The sequence below is a fragment of the Bison bison genome, unplaced genomic scaffold (assembly GCF_000754665.1).
Source record: "Bison bison bison isolate TAMUID 2011002044 unplaced genomic scaffold, Bison_UMD1.0 scf7180017864327, whole genome shotgun sequence".
NCBI lineage: Eukaryota > Metazoa > Chordata > Mammalia > Artiodactyla > Bovidae > Bison > Bison bison.
This window is the reverse complement of record NW_011494899.1, coordinates 3,173,919-3,196,731: the sequence shown is the minus strand read 5'-3', so window position 1 is coordinate 3,196,731 and position 22,813 is coordinate 3,173,919. Positions and strand designations below refer to the sequence as shown.

The window sequence follows — 22,813 nt, the reverse complement described above, 5'->3', positions numbered from 1 at the left end:
TTCTCAAGCCCAGCAGATACGTAAACCACAGGAAGTCCATTTAGGGGGCCAGTTCTCACACAAGAAGGAATGGCCTGAGTGGGACACACAGAACCTTCCCAGTCTCTGGGGAACCTCCCATCTGGCTCAGAACTCCATCCTTCCGGGGGATTCCTGATCTATTCCAAGTTTTATAGAAAACTCTCTCTGCTTCTTCCCATGTTTAATTTATATCTTGGTAGTAAAGCTCCTCTCTGGAGCCCTGGCAGTAGCTATTGGGGACCCAGGTTTCTTCCATAGTGTGTTCTGCTTAGTTTTTCTATTTTTAAATAACAGAGAACTGAGACATCTTTGAAAATACTCAAAAGACTTTCTCCCCTGATTTGACGACTATACAGTGCTGATAATGATGATAGTGATGGCGATAGTAATGCTAACACTGCTGTTTTATGTGATTATATTTTAACTTAACTGTTATATCACAGAAGCTTGTGTAATTATTATTTCCATCTAATAATAATATTAGCAGCCACTCGGGTTACGTCTCTTCTCATTGAAGGCTCTTTGGGCTAGATTGTCTTACATGCATTTTTACAAATGAGACTGAGAGGCTGAGCAGCATGCTTTTGGTCACTGTCTACAAGCAGTTTGACAAATACCATACAATATCACTTACATGTGGAATCTAGAAAAATGGTATAGATGGGCTTATTTACAAAGCAGAAACAGAGTCATAGATGTAGAGAACAAATTTGTGGATACCAAGGAAGGAGAGGGTGGGATGAATTGGGAGATTGGGATTGTATAAAATAGATAACTAATGAGAACCTACTGTATCACACAAGGATCTCTATTCAGTGATCTGTAGTGACCCAACTGGGAAGGAAATCCGAAAACAAGTGGATATAGGTATATATATATATAGCTGATTCACTTTGCTGTACCGCAGAAACTAACACAACACTATAAAGCAACTATACACCAACAGGAAATGAATTTTAAAAAATGGAAGCAGTTTGAATCCAGGTGAGCCCTGCTCTGTAGCCTGTGCTTTTAGCCAGCATGTGATGCTGCCTCTTTGTTTAGTACAAACACATTTGTCTGACTTGTTCCAAAGGCAGCCCACTGAAGGTCGATCTCGCGATGGTGGTTTGCGTCTTGGAGAAATGGAACGTGACTGTTTAATTGGTTATGGAGCCAGTATGCTTTTACTAGAGAGACTAATGATTTCAAGTGACGCCTTTGAGGTTGATGTCTGTGGGCAATGCGGACTTCTGGGGTACTCCGGCTGGTAAGTGGATACCACATGTCTCTCGCACCGCATCCCTCGCCTCTTAAATCACAGCTCAGTGTTTCACCCTGCATCTTCCCCACATATTCTGCAGCCTTCCCTATCCAGGCATTCCGGAATTCAGGATTCTGTATGTACATGCTTAGTTTGTCTGCCTAATGTTCTGCTCTCTACGACCACTACAGTTTAAACTCTCAAGGAGACTTTGTCTTCTTTTTAATGTTATCTCAAGTACCTTTTATAACACTGCTGCTGCTACTGCTAAATCGCTTCAGTCGTGTCCGACTCTGTGCGACCCCATAGACGGCAGCCCACCAGGCTCCCCCGTCCCCACGATTCTACAGGCAAGAACACTGGAGTGGGTTGCCATTTCCTTCTCCAATGCAAGAAAGTGAAAAGTGAAAATGAAGTCGCTCAGTGGTGTCCGACTCTTAGCGACCCCATGGACTACAGCCCACCAGTCTCCTCCATCCATGGGATTTTCCAGGCAAGAGTACTAGAGTGGGGTGCCATCGCCTTCTCTGTTTTTATAACACTATTCATCTGTAAATACTAGCAGATTCAGAATTATAGCATATTTTAACTAGTATCCTTCAATAGAAGACCGTGTCAAATGCCCTTGTTTAACCTCAAACCCAAAGAACCAGGTATGTTGCCCCAGCTCTTATAGCAAATTGGTGGCAGAGCCTGGACCTTGTCTGTACACTCTCTGCTTTACATTTGGCCTGTGAATTCCCTGAAGTCAGAGACCACGTCTGTCTCGGTTTTTCACTCAACAAACGTTGAGTAAGAATCAGCTACATGCCAGACACTGTTCTAGGCCCCAGAGTTATAGTGGTGAATAGGACAGATGAATGGCTGCTCACAGGGAGCTTGTCTTCTAGCTCATTCTAACTCCACTCTGTCTTGTCTACCTCTACTTCTCCAGCCTGGGACCTTTTTGATGCTAAATTAAATATAATTGCTTAGGATTATCCATAGATAAATTGCATAATTCATAAACTTTGTAATTTCTGTGTTGAGTTCAGTACACAGGCCAGTTAAAAGATGATACTCCGTATTTTTTGTTTGTGCTTGTTTTCCTCCTTATACTGGTTCTACCCCACCACTGAAGAGCAGCTGCTCTCCTTAGGTTAGTCATGATCCAGAGCCCTGAAATACCCCTGCAGGCAGGAGAACCAGCAGTTCCCTGGTGTTTACTCACTCTTCTGCCAGAGATGAGGTCTAGCAGGGTATAAGGCAGATGCTGTGGGACAGGAAATAGCCTCAACTCCCTCACCCACCCTTGCAGAGCCCCTTCCCCCACTGAGTCGCCCTTCAGAGCCTCCTTCCAGAGAGAACCCCAACTTTTTGCCATCTGTCGCTGCCAGTTTCTTGGTGAATGAAAGCAAATCAAGAGTTGGAATGAGTGAACTTCTTTGAACACAGTGTATATACCTTGCTAGTTACACGACAAAACCCTTTAGCCAGTTAATGATTTTTTTTTTTTTTTGGTGTAAAATAGTTGAGAAGGAGTCGTCTGTTTCTTCTTATCTGTGAAGAAATCATTTCGTATTAAAAACCCAACACAAGAGGTGGCTGTTTGCACTTTGTTCCTTTCACACGATGGCAGAGAGGAGGCGACAGTATTCTAAGCATAAGCCTGGGCATTGCTTTATCAGTGACATGGGAGGGGGTGTTTCAATTCTGAGATGTCTGTTTGTCTTTTGAAATGCATATTGAGTTTGCTTTTTATTGTTCTGGCTATGTAACACACCAACAAAATGTGTAATAGCAAGATGCCTGGAACTAGTTTTACTATGCTTAAGTCTTCTAATTTGGTGCAAGGATTTTTTTTTTATAAGCTTAAACTACAAGCACATATTTCTCATATATATGGAGGCAGGGAAGTTCAAGATCAAGGTATCAGCAGATGTGCTGTCTGGAGAAGGCCTACCTCCTGGCTCGTAGACAGCCATCCTCTGGCGCAAGGATCTCAAAGTAATTTATTTTGAAAAGATGGTGCAGAGGAATCATTTTATTAAGAACAGGGATCATGAGACTTCAGAGTTTCCTTTTCTTCTCCATTCTCCCCACATTCCCTCCTGTGCCTCCCACTCAAAGAAGAAAGAGAGTGTGTGTGTGACAGGGAAGAGAAAGAGCAAAAAAGAACGGAAGCAGTAGATGAGCTTCATTCACATACTTTGAAAACCTTCCCCTGTCTTCCGCTGAATACTCGGGGAAACTCACATAAGCTGTGGTTGATCTCCTCGTTCTTCTGTTAAATTCTCATCTCCTTTGCTGTTGATCGTTTGTTTGATGGCAGTGCCTGATTTTGAAGCTCATGTGTTCAATGGGTATTGTATTTGAAATCCCTTGAAAGAGGACTAACTCAGGTTATACAGTTTAAGGGTCTTTACTGTAATTAAACAGACATAGATATGCGTAGGTCTGATTTTGAGTAGCCTGCTTACAGACCACTCAACCCTTGTGTCCAACATAAAAAAATAAAATCCTCACCCACTCTGGGAGTCTGGCACCCTCCTTGCGCTGCTTCCTAGTAGAGGGGCCTAATGATGCTGTCATTTTCCCGTCCTTACCTGATCAGGCGCGCTGGGTTGTGTGGGAGGGAGCACGGGGCATTTGTTGGAGGAAGTCGCTCTTTAATGAACAGCACAATGGAGGCTGAGTAATTAGAGCAGTTCAGAACCTTGAAACTGGCCTTTTGTCAGTGATTTGCACATTAGTAAGGCATTGCTATGGGGATGTTTACAGCAAGACTGTTGTTCTGCAGAAGACACGGAGGGCGTAAGTCACAAAAGAGAGGAAAACTGCCGAGAAAAGAAAATCCCTATTCGGATAATTAGCTCGTAGAGGATATTTTACTGGACAGTCATTCCTCATGTGAAGCCACAGCCTCCTTCCACTGCCTTCGCCTTAAAAAATCAGTTTCTTTTCTTGTTGTTTGGGTCAAGTCTCTTCCTTTGGAACTCTTTCAGAAATAGGGTAAAACATTATATATTTTTATTTATGTGTGTTTTATTTGTATATATGTGTATGTTTTATCTGTATATATTTATGCATGTATGTATGCACTGGAACATCTTAAATGATGAGAAATATTTAATAATAGAGAAGATTAGTGGACTTTCTGGATTATGAATCAGCACATATGGAAACTTTAAACAGATGAGCTTGGATTGAAGTCACAGGATAATGTACTGGTCAGGAGAATCAGCAAGACATTCCCCCAGTTAAATCCATTTCTCCAGTTTAGTTAAAGCATGAACATGATTCCTGAATAAATTAGATCAACCCAGGCACATTTAAAAACATAATTCATAAACTGTAATGCATTAAGGAGGTCTTTAGGTAGTCTTTTAGGAAAAAGTCATCCATAATGTTCCTATTATTAGTGTTGATGGAATCAGATCTCCACAGTGCTTGTTAAGGTCTCTGCAGGTCCCCTAGTGGGGACCCGGGCATGGGTCCATCATGGCTTGTCCTTTTTCCCTCCACCTCTCCTTGTAAAGTTCATATCTGCATAGTCACCCACCATCTTGTTCAAATTCTCAGCCTTAATGCTTTTCTAAAATTAATAAAGCTTTATTTTACTGATGGCAAAAATGACCCCTGAATATTTTTATTATATTCATTTGTAAAAAATACATATATATAGAAAAAATTGTCACGTTTGTGACAATACAAATTCCTGCCACCCACAGATGACCACTGTCAACATTTTAGTGACCCTTTGGGGACATTTCTGTTTGCCAGTTGTTCTGTGGTTTAGTTGCTAAGTCATGTCCAACTCATGGACTGTAGCCCACCAGGCTCCTCTGTCCATGGGATTCTCTAGGCAAGAACACTGGAGTGGGTTGCCATTTCCTTCTCCAAATAGTCTGTACCCTTTTTTACTTTAAATCATGAACCCCTTTGAGATTCTGATAATAGCATAAAAAGAAAATTATATACACCAGAAAATCTGGTTACAGATGATTTTGAAAGCTTCATACATTTACTGAAACCCATCTGAGAACCCCCCCATGTAATCACACTGTTGAGTAGACTGCTTTTTCACTCCACACTGTGTCCTGATCACCTTTACATTTCACTAATCTGGGTCTGGCTGCACAGGGTTCTTCTGCATAAATGTCCTGTAATCACAGAACCAGTAATTTATTGGACATGTGAGTTCTAGCTTTATGCCGTTATAACCAGTTTGACCATGAACATTCTTGTGCCACTTTTGTGCTTACTCAGTGAAATGACACACACCTCTGCATGTTTAACACACGTTGTCTTACTGCTCTGTTCTGCCCATCACTAAGGAATCTCCATCACTAAGGAATCTCCCTCCAGCCCCCAGTCAGCACTGACTCTTCTAAGCCATGGTTGCTGTCCCTCCTACATTCATTTTGCACCCTGTTAGCTGGGAGGATCCAGTTTTCTACCTGTTAAGTTTCAGGATATATACTGGAAATCTATTGTCCCAGGTACCCCAGACCCTTGAGATACAGGGTGAGGTCCTATTTTGGTCTGAAACCTAAGAGAATAACTCAGCTTCTCTCCTGGGACCCTTCTTCCGTTGTAGCCATTGATTAAGATCTAGGTTCAGTTCACTGACTTTTCCTGAAGGAAGAGAAAAGAAAACTAATTGAAAGAGCAGATACGTTGGCTCGGAGCAGGTGCTGTTGTGAGGATAAAGTGGGAATACATGAACACACACAGGAATCAGTGCATTGTGAGCGCAGTGGCCTCCAGGACTAAGGGAAATATCTATGCTTGAAGAGCACTGGAAAAATAAGTAGCATGTGACTGACACCACCTTCCTGTATGAAAGTCTTCTCTTGCCCATCACACTTCAAGCATTTCAGTGACAGAAAGCAAATTGAGCATCTTGTCTAGAATTGTATAGAGCAGTAGTAGCTTTTCAACTACAGGGATAGGGACTAAATTGTTTTGAAATTCTTTCAACAACAAAGACTAAATCTGAGTAACTTTCAGATAGTTCAGATTTCTGGGCCTCATTCAAAACAAGTGTATAGGCAGATATTTTGCATTTTAAAGAGAAAGGTCTAGAAGTGTGGATGCAACTGATTAAAAGTACGTGCTTTTAAAACTGGGGGAGTGGTATTTGGTTTGTTTTTTTCTTTTCCTGCCTTGGATGCTTCTTTTTATTCCACGGGTGTACACATACATATTTGAAGAAGGAAATGGCAACCCACCCTAGTATTCTTGCCCAGAGAATTTGATGGATAGAGGAGCCTGGCGGGCTATAGTCCATGGGGTCACAGAGAGTCGGACACCACTGAGTGACTCACTTTCACTTTCATACATACGTATTTGATAGTGTGAATGAACACGAGGACTAGGAAACGAGGGAATTCAATAGGATGGTCGTGGAATGGGCAGAGCGCATCTTCCCTTCCTTTGCGCTGCCTCCGCCCCTGAGTTGCTGTCCCTCTAACACAGCTGACTTGGTTTCAGGTGCCACTTCTGCAAGTCGTCCTGCCACGTGTCCTCCCTGCGCATCCCGTATGCCTGCAAGCTGCTCTTCCAGGAACTGCAGTCCATGAACATCATCCCCAGACTGAAACTGTCCAAGTACAACGAGTAAGGATGGCGGATGGTTATTTAAAAAGAACGGTCGATATGTCCAACGCAGTGGAAAGCAGAAGAGATGAGGACCACCTCTACTCTGGGGTGTTCAAACATCCTTTGAATTGTTCTCTCTCTCAAAAAAAACAAACCACATAATTGATGGAGAGGCTTTTTATACGTTGGGAGACTTGGCTGAGCAAGCTCCATCAACGAGCCTCATGCCACGGGAGAGGTGCCAATGATACAGACTCTAGTGAAGTCTCTTGTCCATGTACCAAATGTGATTCACAAGTGGATGTGAACTAAAGGATAAGCTTTTATTTATGGCCTGGTATCTTGAAATTTACTCATTAGAAAGACCTTCCTCCTTAAGAAAATAATGTTTAGGGTCAAAGAAAACTCAAGATTCTTAGGAAACAGGAAGAATCTGTTTGAGTTGGCTGACTACTTTGTCTGGGAGTCTGTTCTGAGCTGTGTCTATAGGAAAACAACAGCAGGAAGCTGAGAGGATAAGCGGGGTCTTTCTTGTCCGGTGCAGTGAGGGGATAAATTTTCCCTACAATTGAATCTTGTCTTTATACACCCAACTTTTTAATTCTATTAATAAATGTCTTCCTAAGGTACTCTTAAGTTTACCAAGGATGTCACCTTGTCTTAAGGACTAACTGCTACTCTTCTGAACTGCCATGATCATATGCAGTAACATTTGTTGAGTATCTGAAAATAATTCCATGGATGCTTTGTTAAGTTTTCCATCCCTTCCATTCCTGCCAGGATGTTTAGCTGTTCATTTGGTTTTTAATCGGACAGCACTCTTCATCCGATTCTATAATAGGTTGTTCTTAATTGCTCTGCCCTGAAGCCAGATAAATATTTGTGTTAGGGATTATTTGTAAGTCAGAAAACCTTTGAGTAATGGTCTAAGGCCAGGTCCCCAGCGTGTCACATTCAGCTTGTGCCACGGAATATTAATAGGTGTTCTAGAATCAAGGTCCAGTGTCAAATAAGGTTGAGAAACAGAGTGTATCCACGTTAAACTACCACAGACTTGTTCAGAGGCTTTACCAAGCTACTGTGCTGGGACCTCTGAAAGAGGGAGCCAGGCTAGTCACTGATATGGGAAGCCAACCTCAACAGTCTCACTCAGGTCCTGAGGTTTCTCAGGATGGACTGCTGGGGAGCAGACCTTCTCCAGCTGTCTCCACATGTCTCTGTTCCCTTCAGGGACGGGTAGGATTTACAAAGGCAGAGGGGTTTGCACACCCAGATCTCTTGCTTCAGCTGGTGGTTCCTTCTTTGCATCTGGCTTTGTTGTTCTCAAGAGTGTTGGTGCCTGAAGATGACTCTACTAGATGGGATGTGTATGTCCTGCATTTCGTGGGCCGTATAAGGAGCTTTGTACGGTAACTTTTGACTATTTCCTGCTACATGACAACTCACTATCAACTCTGCTAAAGATGCTGTAGCCCTGCCCCGTGAGGCATGCCATGACAGTGACCCCTGGGAGGAGCTGCCAGCATGCAGAGTGCTGGCACGGGGGCTTCATCACATTCCCGTTGTGAGACCCTGTACTGAGGATAGAAGGGGCAGGACACGACTGCTGCCCCAAGGGGCTCAGAGCCCAGTGGGGGAGACCAGATGCCACTAGTCATGGGACACTGCCCGTCAACCAGTGCTGAGGCTTAACCCAGCAGTGCTGAGGGTTAGCTGTGCTCTGAAGTTTCCGAAACAGCCCAAGAAGCTGAAGCTCCAAGTGGCTGACTCACCCTGCACCCCACCACTGATGGGGAACAGTAGGGGCCTGGAGACCAGGGTTCCTGGTTTGGAGGGCTCACTTTGGGTTGCATCCAGGATTCTTATTTTTCTGGGGTTTTTTTTTGAAATTTTTTTATTGTGAAATTCACATACTATTTTATGTGCTATTTATTTATTTATATTTTATGTGCTATTTTAACCAATAACTGTACAGTTCAGGGGCACTAAGTACATTCACATTGTGCAACTCTGACCATCATCCACAGGATTCTATTTTTCAGTCACTAAATGTGACAGTTTTTTGTTTTTTTTTTTTAATTCAAGTGCCACTGAGTATTTGAATTCTTAAACTTCTTTTTTCAAAAACAGTTCAGTCAGTTCTGAAGGGAATTTGGCTAGGAAGTTCCCAGTTCTCCAAGTTAACAAAGATCTAGAAAGTGTGGGTTCCAAACTGAGACCTCCTTAGAGCAAAAAATTGTGTCAGGTTGGTAATTTCAAAAACCAGCAGATACGCCATTTGAGTAACTAGTTGACTGAATAATATTTTGATGAAAAGAACCCAGAATTGATATGAGCTCCACTACAGCTTTATTTCGGAGAAGGCAATGGCACCCCACTCCAGTACTCTTGCCTGGAAAATCCCATGGACGGAGGAGCCTGGTGAGCTGCAAAGAGTCAGACACGACTGAGCGACTTCACTTTCACTTTTCACTTTCCTGCATAGGAGAAGGAAATGGCAACCCACTCCAGTGTTCTTGCCTGGAGAATCCCAGGGACGGGGGAGCCTGGTGGGCTGCCGTCTATGGGGTCGCACAGAGTCAGACACGACTGAAGCAACTTAGCAGCCGCAGCAGCAACAGCTTTATTTTGTAAGTTCCTTATTTTAAAAAATGACCATTTAGATTTCCATTTCCAGGAATGATAAATAACCTTTTGCAGGCCACTCTCAAAGTGCCTTTTTCCCTCTGGGCTTTGCCAGGCTGAAATTGGCTCAAGGATGAAAGGCTAAAAAGCCAGGCCAAAGCCACTGCAAGACTGCACCCCTTTCCCGAGCTTTGGTGAGTCCAAGGGCTGGGGAGACAAAACTGTGGGCTCAGTATGGCCAAGAGGACAGGCCTAGAAAGGCCAAGATCCCAAATAGAAAGCAAGCTTCCTGAGGCGAACCCAGCTTCTCTACCACTTTTCCCCTCGTAGTAGGCTGCTCTGGATGCCGCAGACTAGGCGGTTACACAATAGACATTTATTTTCTCACAGTTCTGGAGATTCAGAGTCCAGGATCAAGGTGCTGACAGGTTTGGTCTCTGGTGCGGACTCTTGTTTCTTCCTGGCTGCAGACAGCTGCCTCTCACTGTGTCCTCACATGGCCTTCTGTGTGTGTGAGGAGAATGAGTGAGCGCTGGGTCTCCTCTGTTTCAAAGAACACCTGTGACGTCATTTAACGTTAATTACTTCCTTAAAGGCCCTGTCTGCAAATAAAGCCACATTGGGAGTTGGGGCTTCAACACAGGAATTTTGGAGAGGCACAGTTCAGTCCATCATACCCATCAAGGCATTTGCCAGCTCCTAACAGCACTGGCTGGCCTGCTCACAGTGTCTTTTAAAGCTGAACATGCTCAGCAGTCCCGTTCCTGGATGTGTGTGCCCATCAGAAATGTGTGTGTGTGTGTCTTATCAGTAGGCAGGAGCAGAAGTGCTTCTAATAGCACCGATGTAGTAGCCCTGACATAAATAACCCCTGCCTATTAACAGTGTGATATAGAAGGAAATGACAGCCCACTCCGGTATACTTGCCCTGCAGAATCCCATGGACAGAGGAGCCTGGCGGGCTACAGCCCATGGGGTCAAAAAGAGTCAGACGTGACTGAGCAACAACTACTACTACTATTAATGATGAAATAGATCTGTTATAGCATGTTTGCAAGTGGAACACTATATAGTGATGAAAAGCCTCACACAGATCACAGATAATCTCACAGCGGTAATAGTGGGTTAAAAAAAAAGCTAAATACAAAAGAATACATACTGTATTGATTCCATTTAAATTCAAAAATAAGCAAAACTAACGTATGATCTAAGAAATCTTGATAACAGTTCCTGTGCTGAGTGGGGTGGCTGGTGACTATGTAGTACAAGGGACTTCTAGGGTGCTGGCTGTATTTTTTTTTTTTTTTTTTGTACCTAAGTTGGTTATATGGGTGTTTATGAACATACACTGAGCTACATACACAGGATTTTTCACTTTTCTGAATACACATTATACTTCAACAAGTTAAGTTTTTAAAAAGAACACAGATTCTAAACCTGTTGTTCAGCCTCTTCATCCAATGGCTTTGTCACCCCAACTATCATATGTTATCTTTGCTTTAGTTTATCCATTTTCAAAATGGGAAAAAGTAACAAAACTGACAGCCAGGGCCCCTTTTCAAGGTTAAATGAGATAATATGTCTAAATGACTCAGCACAGTGCCTGGTGCGTGACAGGCACACAGTGAGAGTGTTCAGACTCCTCACTTGCACCGCTGCCAGGACTGGCCTCATCAGGAAAGGGTCAGGAAAAGTAAGCCCCTGGTTTCCTTTGGAAGAAAGAGTATAGGAACCAGGGCCAAGGGCAGAGACTGGAGGGTTCTACCAAAGCTGTTTGTGAAAGCTGCCCTGGTTCACGGTGATGAGGGGGAAGGAGGGTGGTGGGATTAAAGAACACACTTCCATGGAACAACCATTTTATCGCTGACATCAAAGTGTGGCCTGTCGTCGGCGTGGGAGCCCACAGAACCAGATCTCAAAACACTTCCATGTGCGGAGAATCTAGTCAAGGCGGAGAGGGGCTTGATTGGGTGCTATATATTAGGATAGTTTTCAGCTGCTTCAGAGCGTTTGGGGCCAACACCTTCATTTGCGGTAATGAGTCACATGAGAGGGAGCACAGGAGGGCTGGTGGCTGAGCCCATCCGCAGCTCGCCCGGCTGAGGATAGAGCAGCCAGGTTCCCAGAGGCCTGTAAGTGATTCCTTTGTGAGACGGATGTTCAGAAAAGTGACTGTAAAAGTAGCACCTCTTTACCGTCCATATTTACTCCATATGTGTCTTGAAAACAGCTTATTTCATTTGCTGACTAAAAGTTGGACTTTTACTACATCAGCCCCACGGGGCCAAGGTTGGTGGGAAATTACTGTCAAGCCTTTAAAGAGGCCATTTCAAACGGGAGGAAGAAAATCAGCGGTGGCAATCCAGAAGTATATATACTCTCTGTTATCGAAGCCAAGCTACCAATTTGGATTTCAGACATGGGCTCCAGGAGCAATTAAGAGATTTGCTGCAGCAAATCAAATTTATTGTGATCAGGATATCATGGCAGACATTCTCAGGACAACCTGAAACTCACATTCTTTATTCAGGTCTAAAATCTCAGACCAAAGTCCGAGGACTTAAAGTGTTTTTCAAATCCGGGTAATAGATCTCATTCCATACATAATAAATTTTAGGTCTGGTAACTCCCGATCATCCATGTTAATGAAGGCAAGGAGTAGTGTGAATAAATTAAAACAGATGATGGATCCAAAATCTTTTGTATGAGATGCTGGGGTGACGTTTACATTTGCATTTTTCATACAGTTTGTTTGGAGATTAGGACATTTACTGCGTGTTAAATAGGGACTCCTATTAACACTGTCTTTGAAGACACTGGAATAATAATAATGATAATACCATTTATGGTTAAGTAATGATAACTGCTGTTTGGAGTGGGGCAGGTAGCCTGACTCAAAGTGTGGTCCCTGGACCAGTAGAGGCATCAATGTCACCTGGGAACTTGTTAGGAATTTGGGTGTAACACAGAGGTCTGTGGGGCTTCCCAGGTGGGGCTAGTGACAAAGAACCTGCTTGCTGATACAGGAGATGTGAGACACGAGTTGGATCCCTGGGTCAGGGAGATACCCTGGAGAAGGGCATGGCAATCCACTCCAGTATTCTTGCCTGGACAATCCCATAGACAGAGGAGCCTGGCGGACTACAGTCCACGGGGTTGCAAGGAGTCAGACATGACTGAAACGACTTAGCACACATGCACAGCAGTCTATGGATTGATGAACAAAAGCCCTCTGCTGCTGCTGCTGCTGCGAAGTCGCTTCAGTCGTGTCCAACTCTGTGTGACCCCATAGACGGCAGCCCACCAGGCTGCCCCGTCCCTGGAATTCTCCAGGCAAGAACACTGGAGTGGGTTGCCATTTCCTTCTCCAATGCATGAAAGTTAAAAGTGAAAGTGAAATCGCTCAGTCGTGTCCAACTCTTAGCGACCGCATGGACTGCAGCCCACCAGGCTCCTCCATCCATGGGATTTTCCAGGCAAGAGTACTGGAGTGGGGTGCCATTGCCTTCTCCCAAAAGCCCTCTAGGTGGTTCCAATGCAGTCTAAACGTTGAGACCCACTGTTGCAAGCTGTGTGAAGAGGTTTGGATTCCATCCTCTCTTAGAACCAGCCTTTGGATTTTTAGGGGTGCCAAAGAAGGCACACATTGAAAACTAGCCCCCCACTCTCTCTCCTGTGATGTGACTTCCCCTTAAGAAGCAGATTGGCGGGGCCACTCCTCCCACAGGGCTCCAGCCCTCCCTTCCCACCCTCCTGCGCCCCACCCCCACCCCCTGCTGATGGAGAGGAAATTACTCATTAAAGGCCAGATTTATGCAGGAAAAAACAACTCTTGAGCAACCTAGGATGCTGCTGTCTCTTGTGCTGACCGGTTTCTGACTCTCCAGCCCTGAGGTTCCCCTTTCTCCTGCAGCTTCTTTCCACTCAGTCCAGATCTGCCTGCCAGCCCCACAGACACACCCACGTCCAAGGTGGCTGTTTTCTCTCCAGAATACTCCAGTTTCTGTCTCTATTCCTGCTGGGCGTTTCAGTGTACTGTCCAGGTGCTCCCGGGGTACCACAGTGTCATCTCTCCCAAAACAAAGCTCAAAGTCAGCAGAGATGCGCTGGGTGCCCCACAGCTTCTGTGGGCCCCGCAGGGCTATTTTGGAGCTGTGATTTTCCTATTCTTTCCAGGTGCTGAACCTGTAGGCTTGGGTGAGGGAACACCAGAGCCACTAGTGACCTTGGAGCTCCTGCCTGAACAGGCATCGGCAGTGGTGTTACCAGTAAGGAGGGAGAGAGCAAGCAGAACACTCTGCCCTTCCTGCACTATGCGTGTGAGCCCAGCAGAGGTGACGCCCTGCCCTGCGCTTCCCATCTGTCTCATAGAGTAATCTACCTGCCTGCCTGCCTCCTCCACCCGACCTGGGCTTGGTTCAGGAGTGAGAATAGTGGCTACCGCACAGGTTTGGGGTGAGATGGGTTAATTCAAGTGAACAGCACCTGAAAGTGAAAGGGTTAGTCACTTAGTCATGTCCTACTACTTTTTGTGACCCCATGGACTGTATAGCCCGCCAGGCTTCTCTGTCCATGGAATTCTCCAGGTAAGAATACTGGAGTGGGTAACCATTCCCTTCTCCTGGAGATCTTCCTGACCCAAGGATCGAACCTGGGTCTCCTGCATCGTGGGCAAATTCTTTACCTCCTGAGCCACCAAGGAAATCCCTCCGCCCCCCAACCCCGCCCCGGTAAACATTCAATAGAGGTTAGCTTTCCTCTCCCCATATGTGTAAACATCAAACTAGATCAGTTTCTCAACCTCAGCACTACTGACATTTTGAACCAAATAATTTTGTGTGTGGGGAGGGGGGTGCGGTGCTGACCTGTGCCCTGGAGGGCATTGAGCAGCACCTCGGGCTTCTACCCACTAGATGCCAGTAGCTTCCCCCTAGTCTTGATGATCAAGCATGTCTCCAGACAGGGCAGATGAAAGCGGTTTACATGACAAAGCAGACGAAAACAGTTTCAGACCGCAGTTGTATGGCTTGGCCCTCAGACGGGCAGCTCATATGCCTCTGGAAAATGGAGTGACTATACTAACAAATGTTAACCCGAACCACAAAGCCCTTGTCTTGTCTCCAATGTACCCGTCGTAAATGACATCAGATAAAACACGTCAATCATGTTGGTCATTAATTGTTTCATTCCTATTGTAAAATGTGCTTTTATGTATCTGCTGATAATGTTACAGATACTAAAAAAAATAAGATTAGTTATAATCTACATTTCTATTCACATCTGCCCGCAGCCTGACGTTTTAGATTTCGCCTATTTTTTGTTTTTGTCAAAGATGGGTGCTGATTCTCATCTTTTACCCAGGCAAACCTCAGCTTTGCATCTGCCTGCCATGTGGCAGGGACTCTTTAGCCCCCCATCTACTCCAAAGCCAAAGACTGCCCTTCCTTTGAATAGTCCTGTGGGAGTAAACGGGGTCCTGGCCATCCCAGCAAGCCAGAGTCCCGCCTGCACTGGAAGGTGACAGTCCTGGGGCGAGGGCTCTGGAATCTCAGCAGCAGCAGCTGTCTTTCTGAGTTCCTAGAAATTTTCCTTCATTGTTACTCTGGGTCTTGCGTGTCCCATGTAGGTCTCCAATCTTTCAGAAACTGAAATTTATCAACGTCAGGCCAGAAAATGAAACACGAGGCTCTTTGTGATCTATTACCTGCTCTCCCTACCAGGAGAGTTACTCTGATTACCTTCCTCAGTGTCAGATGTTACAAAAATCTAGGAGTGAATATTTGCAGAGATTGAGACAGCCATGGTTCTGATTGCACAGATGTTGTAAGACCTTTCTCTTTTCAATAAAATCAGGGATGCCAGTACCACCCATGTGCTTCTTTTCTGTGTCTGCATCCCTTTGGCAGCTCTCTAATTAATCATGGCAGTCCACCCTGCTTAAACCTGAATTCAGCCTCAGACCTACGGAGCTCAGACCGCCAGCCCCCACCAGTTGGTAGGCCAGGACCATGGTTGGGAGCTAGGATGCTGCATTCACACTGCCCACCTTCAAATCCTGGCTCACCACCTACTAGCTGAATGATCTTGGGCAAATTATTTTGCCTCAATTTCCTCATCTGCAAAATGAAGTGAAAGTGGCTCAATCGTGTCCGACTCTTTGTGACCCCATGGACCGTATAGGGGTCATATTCTCCAGGCCAGAATACTGGAGCAGGTAGGCCTTTCCCTTCTCCAGAGGATCTTCCCAACCCAGGGATCGAACCCAGATCTCCCACATTGCAGGCAGATTCTTTATAGTTGAGCCACAAGGGAAGCCCAAGAATACTGGAATGGATAGCCTATCCCTTCTCCAGTGAATCTTCCTGACCCAGGAATCGAACCGGGGTCTCCTACATTGCAGGTAGATTCTTTACCAACTGCGCTATCAATGAGGTAAGAATACTCAGTTTATGTGACCCACATAAATGAGTGCTCAATAAATATCAGCTCTCATTATAATTGATTGAAAGTGGCTTCTGTATGGAACCTATTTGCCTTTCCTGTATAATAACATCTCTCCTCTTTCTGAATCAAGTCTGGTTCAGCTGTGTGATTTGTTACCTTCACGCAGCAGCCTATAATACCGATAAAGCAAGGGTTTGATCTTGGTTGGAGCGGTAAGTTTAAATTGCCCCTCACTTCTATTCAGACACTCCCAAATATGTGCCTTGGTTACAGTGGAGACTGGGTCAGAGGGTGTGGTTGACTGAAAATAAAGCTGTTTCCACTGTTGGAAGCAAACAGCTTCAAGTATTTTAACCCTAACCCTAATACTGGCTTAGGAGCGCCATCTTTGCATATGAAAAAAATTCAGGACATGCCCATAATGTGCTGGTCTTCCCATCCAGCATCCTGAAACCCTCAGTTACTAGGTTTTATATATTTATATTCATATATATGTATTCATTTTCAGCTGTGTGCATTGAACTCCACATTAATGTCCCCCACGCAAGAATCTGATGACCTGCGTAAGAAAGAATTTGTGTCTGAAAGAATCTTTGGCTTATGTGCAAAGGAAAAAGTCTCCCCTGGAAAAATGCAGGCCTTACACATTTAACAGACCCTCATGTCCACAGAAACAGTCATTGGCAATTAGGCGGCTGCCCAAAGATCAGAGGCAGGAGCCCGCACATGAAATAGGGGCCGCGTGCGGAGATCGCCGCCTTCTATCTCTGAGTTATGGGCGGCCCAGGCTGCTTCCCTCTGGGTCCAATCTACTCTGAGCTTTTCCTGCTGTGGACGGAGGCCCCAGGGACTTTTACGCACCCCAGTTTTCTTGCAGCTTGCTGATCCCTTTTCACATGAATGAAAACCGCCTTTGATTTTGAACACTCACGTCTGTTTTGTGTAACACTTAACTGATGTGCCAGAATCACTCTGTACCTTAAAGGGGGTCTTGAACTGGGTTATTAAAATCAGTCCTTCTGTGAAGAGTCACTTTGCTCACTTAAAGGATAACTGCTCTGCCTCTCTTAATGATGCTCATCTTGTTAAACCTGGATTAGGGAAAAGAGGGGCAAGCAGACCAGCGGCTGGAACACGGCCAGAGCCTATCATTGGGTTGGTCCAGCCACCAGAGAGGCTTCAGAGAGATGTTATCTGCTGATCAGCTGATCTGGAGCCCTCTCTGCCTTTCAATCCTGCTCCTCTTTGGGAACCCTGCTTCAGAGCATTAATTGCAGTTAGAATCCTGGGAAGGCAATAGAGACCTTGAACCAGTGGATCTACTTCATTTGTTCAGATGACATCATGGGCTGTTTCATTGTCTGTGGAATTCCGCATCCCTGGAGAGGTCCAAGAAGTTAAACCATCAGTTCATTCAACTACCATTCTCTGTTTCTTCTAAGTGGAGGGCTTTCTCCTAAGTCCTGGGAATACAGTCCTGAGTTAGATTCTCAAACTGGGAGGGAAGACAGTGAAGATACAGGCTTCTCCAGTGGCTCAGCGGCAAAGAATCTGCCTGTAATACAGGAGCCGCAGGAGATGCAGGTTTGATCCCTGAGTCAGGAAGATCCCCTGGAAGAGGGCTTGGCAACTCACTCCAGTATTCTTGCCTGGAGAGGAGCCTGGCAGGCTACAGTCCATAAAGTCACAAAGAGTCAGACACGACTGAAGTGACTTAGCACACTCACACGCACAGAGAAGCTAAAACACAAGGAGCCGGGAGGCTGCCCTTTACATACATAATTTTGGCAAATTCAACTACAATGCTCAGCACTGGAAAAGAGAGGGAAGGGTAGTATTGAAACAAGGCAGACAACTCTGCTGTTGCCTCCCCCTCATCTAGATTAAAGGAAACATAACCTGCCATCTCCTGTGCCCCTCACTGTGTGGATCTCTGCTCTGGTGTGAGTTTCTAGAATTAAAATTGTAGGTGACTTTTTTTTGGGGGGGGTACATTCTGGGCCCTGAATTTAAGATGCTGTCTTATTAGGTGGTCAACCAAAGAAATAGCCAGTTTTTCCAATGCTGAGGAGTCTATGTTGTCTTCAGGAGTAATTTTGACTTTTGTCCCCTCTTCCATGCTTACTGTAGAAGCTAATTCACTAGTGAGACTGGGTTCCTCCATCAGATGGGGGAAGCCAGCCTGTGACATCACAAAGTGGGATCTCCCAACAAAGTTTCCCAGAGGATGAGACTCCCAGAAGTGATTTTTGATGAGTGAATGGACATTGGCCAATGAAAGGATAGTCTGGGTTGGGACTGGAGGTGAGGAGGAGGAGGAGGAAGAGGAGGATGGGTAGAAAGAATAAGGAAGTAGAATTGATGTTGTAGGAGGTGAGAGAGGGAGAACGGAATCAACAAGAAACTCAGGAGTAGGGGCTTGGAAAGGCAACTGGGTAGTGAGCCACCAGAATGAGGAGTGGCTGGCAGAAAGCTAGTGGTGGGGGAAGTGGGTGATGATATGTTTCACTGGGAGCGTACTGAGCTGGGTGCCTATCAATGAGCATCTGAGTCAGCGGCCCTACCCGAGATGAGAGGCCGGGCTGCCAAGGTGGACCTGGAAGTCACTGGGGATCAAGGTTTCCACTGACAATGTGCAAAGTTAGAATCATTGGAATTTGGTTTTTAAGACTTTTATTTAATTTTGTTTTATATTAAGTCTGATATTGGAGAGTGAAAAAGTTGGCTTAAAGCTCAACATTCAGAAAACGAAGATCATGGCATCCAGTCCCATCACTTCATGGAAAATAGATGGGGAAACAGTGGAAACAGTGTCAGACTTTATTTTTCTGGGCTCCAAAATCACTACAGATGGTGACTGCAGCCATGAAATTAAAAGACGCTTACTCCTTGGAAGGAAAGTTATGACCAACCCAGATAGCATATTCAAAAGCAGAGACATTACTTTGCCAACAAAGGTTCGTCTAGTCAAGGCTATGGTTTTTCCTGTGGTCATGTATGGATGTGAGAATTGGACTGTGAAGAAGGCTGAGCGCCCAAGAATTGATGCTTTTGAACTGTGGTGTTGGAGAAGACTCTTGAGAGTCCCTTGGACTGCAAGGAGATCCAACCAGTCCATTCTGAAGGAGATTAGCCCTGGGATTTCTTTGGAAGGAATGATGCTAAAGCTGAAACTCCAGTACTTTGGCCACCTCACGTGAAGAGTTCACTCACTGGAAAAGACTCTGATGCTGGGAGGGATTGGGGGCAGGAGGAGAAGGGGACGACAGAGGATGAGATGGCTGGATGGCATCACTGACTCGATGGACATGAGTCTGAATGAACTCCGGGAGTTGGTGATGGACAGGGAGGCCTGGCCTGCTGCGACTCATGGGGTCGCAAAGAGTCGGACACGACTGAGTGACTGATCTGATCTGATCTGATATTAAGTCTAGTTTCTATCCCTGTCTTCTCCACCTTATGAACTTCCTTCTCTAGGTAGCCACTTAAATGTTACGCTTCTATGTATATATTTTTAACTGTATACCTATATCCTCCTCCTTGAAAAACAGAAATAACTACATATACGTCTCCAACTTGATTTTTTTTTCATTTAACACTGTATCCTTGAGACCTCTCCATGGTAGTGTATAGAATAAATGGGTCTCTGTCAGTGGGATCAGATATTACACACTACTTTGTAGCCTGCCTTTCATCACCTAATACCCCAGATGCCTCCTTCCCCCTTCCCCTCCTGCTTTGGAAATATAGTCAGATGCACACCACCTTTGTGGGAGGATCCCCAAGACAGTACTTCTCGGGATCCATCAGCTAACGACTACACATATGCATCCCATCAGTTTTACGTCAAATAATACATAGAGTTTCAACACATTTTGTAAACAATAAAAACAATATTTTAAAATTATTTCTACTTTAAATCTGTGAAAGAGATGATACTTGCATTTTTTTTTTTTTTACCCAGGTTTTATATACAGCTTGATGATGAATGGCTAGAGACCTAGGTGAGGGTTTCCATCAGTCTTCTTTTTTTTCTCAACTATTACTTTTTACTCAATTAGAAAATCCTAACTCACAAGTCATAAGTGGTTCTGATAGGTAGTTCTGATATTCATTGTGGAAAGTGTTTCTGTTGCCACCTTGAACCACCTCAGAACTCAGCAGCTTAAAGCAACAGTTTATTTCTCTGTGGGTGATTCTGTGGGTCAGGAATGTGTGTATGGCTCAGCCAGGTGGTTCTTCAGCTCCGTGCCATGTCAGCAGGCATCTCTAGATTGTGTCCAGCTCTGTCTGGTCCAGGAAGGCCTCGCTCACATGTCTGGAGCCTCAGCTGGAGTGTTTGGAATGACTGATAGCCTTTCCCACCATGTGGCTTCCCAGCAAATGTCCAGACAGTTTACAAGGGCAGATGGGCTCCAAGGCTGAGTGTTCCAAAGGGACAGCCCAGGTACTTCTCAAAGACAGCTTATTTGTTCATATCCCATTGGTCAAAACAAGTCACATAGCCAAGTCCAGAGTCAGTGTGGGAAGGACCACAAAGTGTGTGAACCCTAGGAGGCATAACCAGGAGCCACCAACATAACAGTATACACTGGAGACTTTCTCGTTTCAGCCTCTTTTAGCACTGTGTGAGACAAGCTTCCAAATGTTTCCTGCCCAACAGCTGGAAGAGTCACTGTTTCAACTTGGGATGTAGTGATAAGTGCACCTTTTGTGGCAATCTTAGGATTTCACCCTTGAAAATATTTCCTTTCCATTGCAGCACTGGAATGTGGCTTTTTTGTTGTTTGTTTGTTTTGTGCATGGCATGTGGGATCTACCAGGGATCACACCTATGCCCCCTGTAGTGGAGGTACTGGAAATGCAGAGTCGTAACCACTACACGGCCAGGGAAGTCCCTGAATGTGCTCTTTTTTTTTTTTCTTTCATATAAAGATGTCCTGATTTATTCTGAAGAGTAAAGAAAAATAAAAGGGACTTCCCTGGTGGTCCAGTGGTTAAGAATTCGCCTGCCATGCAAGGCACATGGGTTCTATCCCTGGTTCAGAAAGATCCCATATGCCAACTGAGCCCATGTGCCACAACTACTGAGCCCACATGCTGCAACTACTGAAGCCCATGCCCCCTAGAGCCCCTGCTCTGCAACAACAGAAGCCACTCCAGTGAGACGCCCACATACGGCAACTAGAGAATAGTCCCTGCTCGCTGCAACTAGAGAAAGTCCATGCATATCAACAGAGACCCAGCACGGCCAAAAAAAGGCGGGGAAGGGGATTGGAAAAGATTCACACTTAGCATTTAAGTCATCTGCACCAGTTTGTCCTTCTTAAGAAGTCTTGATACCAGCTCCTCCTAGAAAAGCTCACAGAATCCTAGCCCTGAAAAGATAGGCTCTGGCTGCACAAAAGAAGTTCCTGTTTCACTGAGGTGCCCTTGAGCAAGACACCTGTAAATCATCAAAACAGTTCTTATTGGCTTTGTCAGCATCATAAAAAATGTTTTATCTCATCCCTCACTTTAAAAACTCATAATAGTAATTACTCCCAGGGCAAGAGGTAGGATCAGGAATGGTTCTCAGGGGTCTTTAGCTTTATCTGTCCTTTTTGGTTTTCTGTAATCAGGTACTATTTGTATAATTAAAGATCAAATTAACAGAGAAGAGGCAATTTGCATGAACACTTTCACCACCACAGCCAGCACACTTCACTGTGGAAAAAGCCAAAAAGTGCTCAAACTACCACACAATTCCACTCATCTCACACGCTAGTAAAGTAATGCTCAAAATTCTCCAAGCCAGGCTTCAGCAATATGTGAACTGTGAACTTCCAGATGTTCAAGCTGGTTTTAGAAAACGCAGAGGAACCAGAGATCAAATTGCCAACATCCGCTGGATCATCAAAAAGACTAGAGAGTTCCAGAAAAACTTCTATTTCTGCTTTATTGACTATGCCAAAGCCTTTGACTGTGGATCACAATAAACTGTGGAAAATTCTGAAAGAGATGAGAATAACAGACCACCTGACCTTCCTCTTGAGAAACCTGTATGTAGGTCAGGAAGCAACAGTTAGAACTGGACATGGAACAACAGACTGGTTCCGAATAGGAAAAGGAGTACGTCAAGGCTGTATATTGTCACCCTGCCTATTTAACTTCTATGCAGAGTACATCATGAGAAACACTGGGCTGGAAGAAGCACAAGCTGGAATCAAGGTTGCCGGGAGAAATATCGATAACCTCAGATATGCAGATGACACCACCCTTATGGCAGAAAATGAAGAGGACCTAAAAAGCCTCTTGATGAAAGTGAAAGAGGAGAGTGAAAAAGTTGGCTTAAAGCTCAACATTCAGAAAACTAAGATCATGGCATCCGGTCCCATCACTTCATGGGAAATAGATGGGGAAACAGTGTCAGATTTTATTTTTCTGGGCTCCAAAATCACTGCAGATGGTGATTGCAGCCATGAAATTAAAAGATGCTTACTCCTTGGAAGAAAAGTTTTGACCAACCTAGACAGCATATTAAGAAGCAGAGACATTACTTTGTCAACAAAAGTCCGTCTTGTCAAGACTATGGTTTTTCCAGTGGTCGTGTATGGATGTGAGAGTTGGACTGTGAAGAAAGCTGAGTGCTAAAGAATTGATGCTTTTGAACTGTGGTGTTAGAAAAGACTCTTGAGATTCACTTGGACTGCAAGGAGATCCAACCAGTCCATCCTAAAGGAGATCAGTCCTAGGTGTTCATTGGAAGGACTGATGTTGAAGCTGAAACTCCAATACTTTGGCCACCTGATGCAAAGAGCTGACTCATTTGAAAAGACCCTGATGCTGGGAAAAATTGAAGGCAGGAGGAGAAGGGGATGACGGAGGATGAGACGGTTGGATGGCATAGATTTGGGT

At 44.8% G+C, this 22,813-nt stretch overlaps 1 protein-coding gene across 2 annotated transcripts in view; it reads left to right on the top strand.

Annotated features, from left to right (window-relative positions):
- The window catches only part of POLR3B (polymerase (RNA) III (DNA directed) polypeptide B), a 122,880-nt gene extending 108,861 nt beyond the window's left edge, over nt 1-14,019 (top strand). Inside the window, exons 27-29 of one of the 2 annotated variants that reach the window (XM_010853386.1) lie at nt 1,097-1,270; nt 6,740-6,865; nt 13,649-14,019. In XM_010853386.1, coding sequence (XP_010851688.1) covers nt 1,097-1,270; nt 6,740-6,865; nt 13,649-13,655 — 307 coding nt within the window. In that variant the 3' untranslated portion in view covers nt 13,656-14,019. Of the gene's footprint in view, nt 1-1,096; nt 1,271-6,739; nt 7,486-13,648 lie in introns of those variants that run through there. The other variant, XM_010853387.1, reaches the window with a different exon arrangement.
- Nucleotides 14,020-22,813: the final 8,794 nt, after the last annotated feature.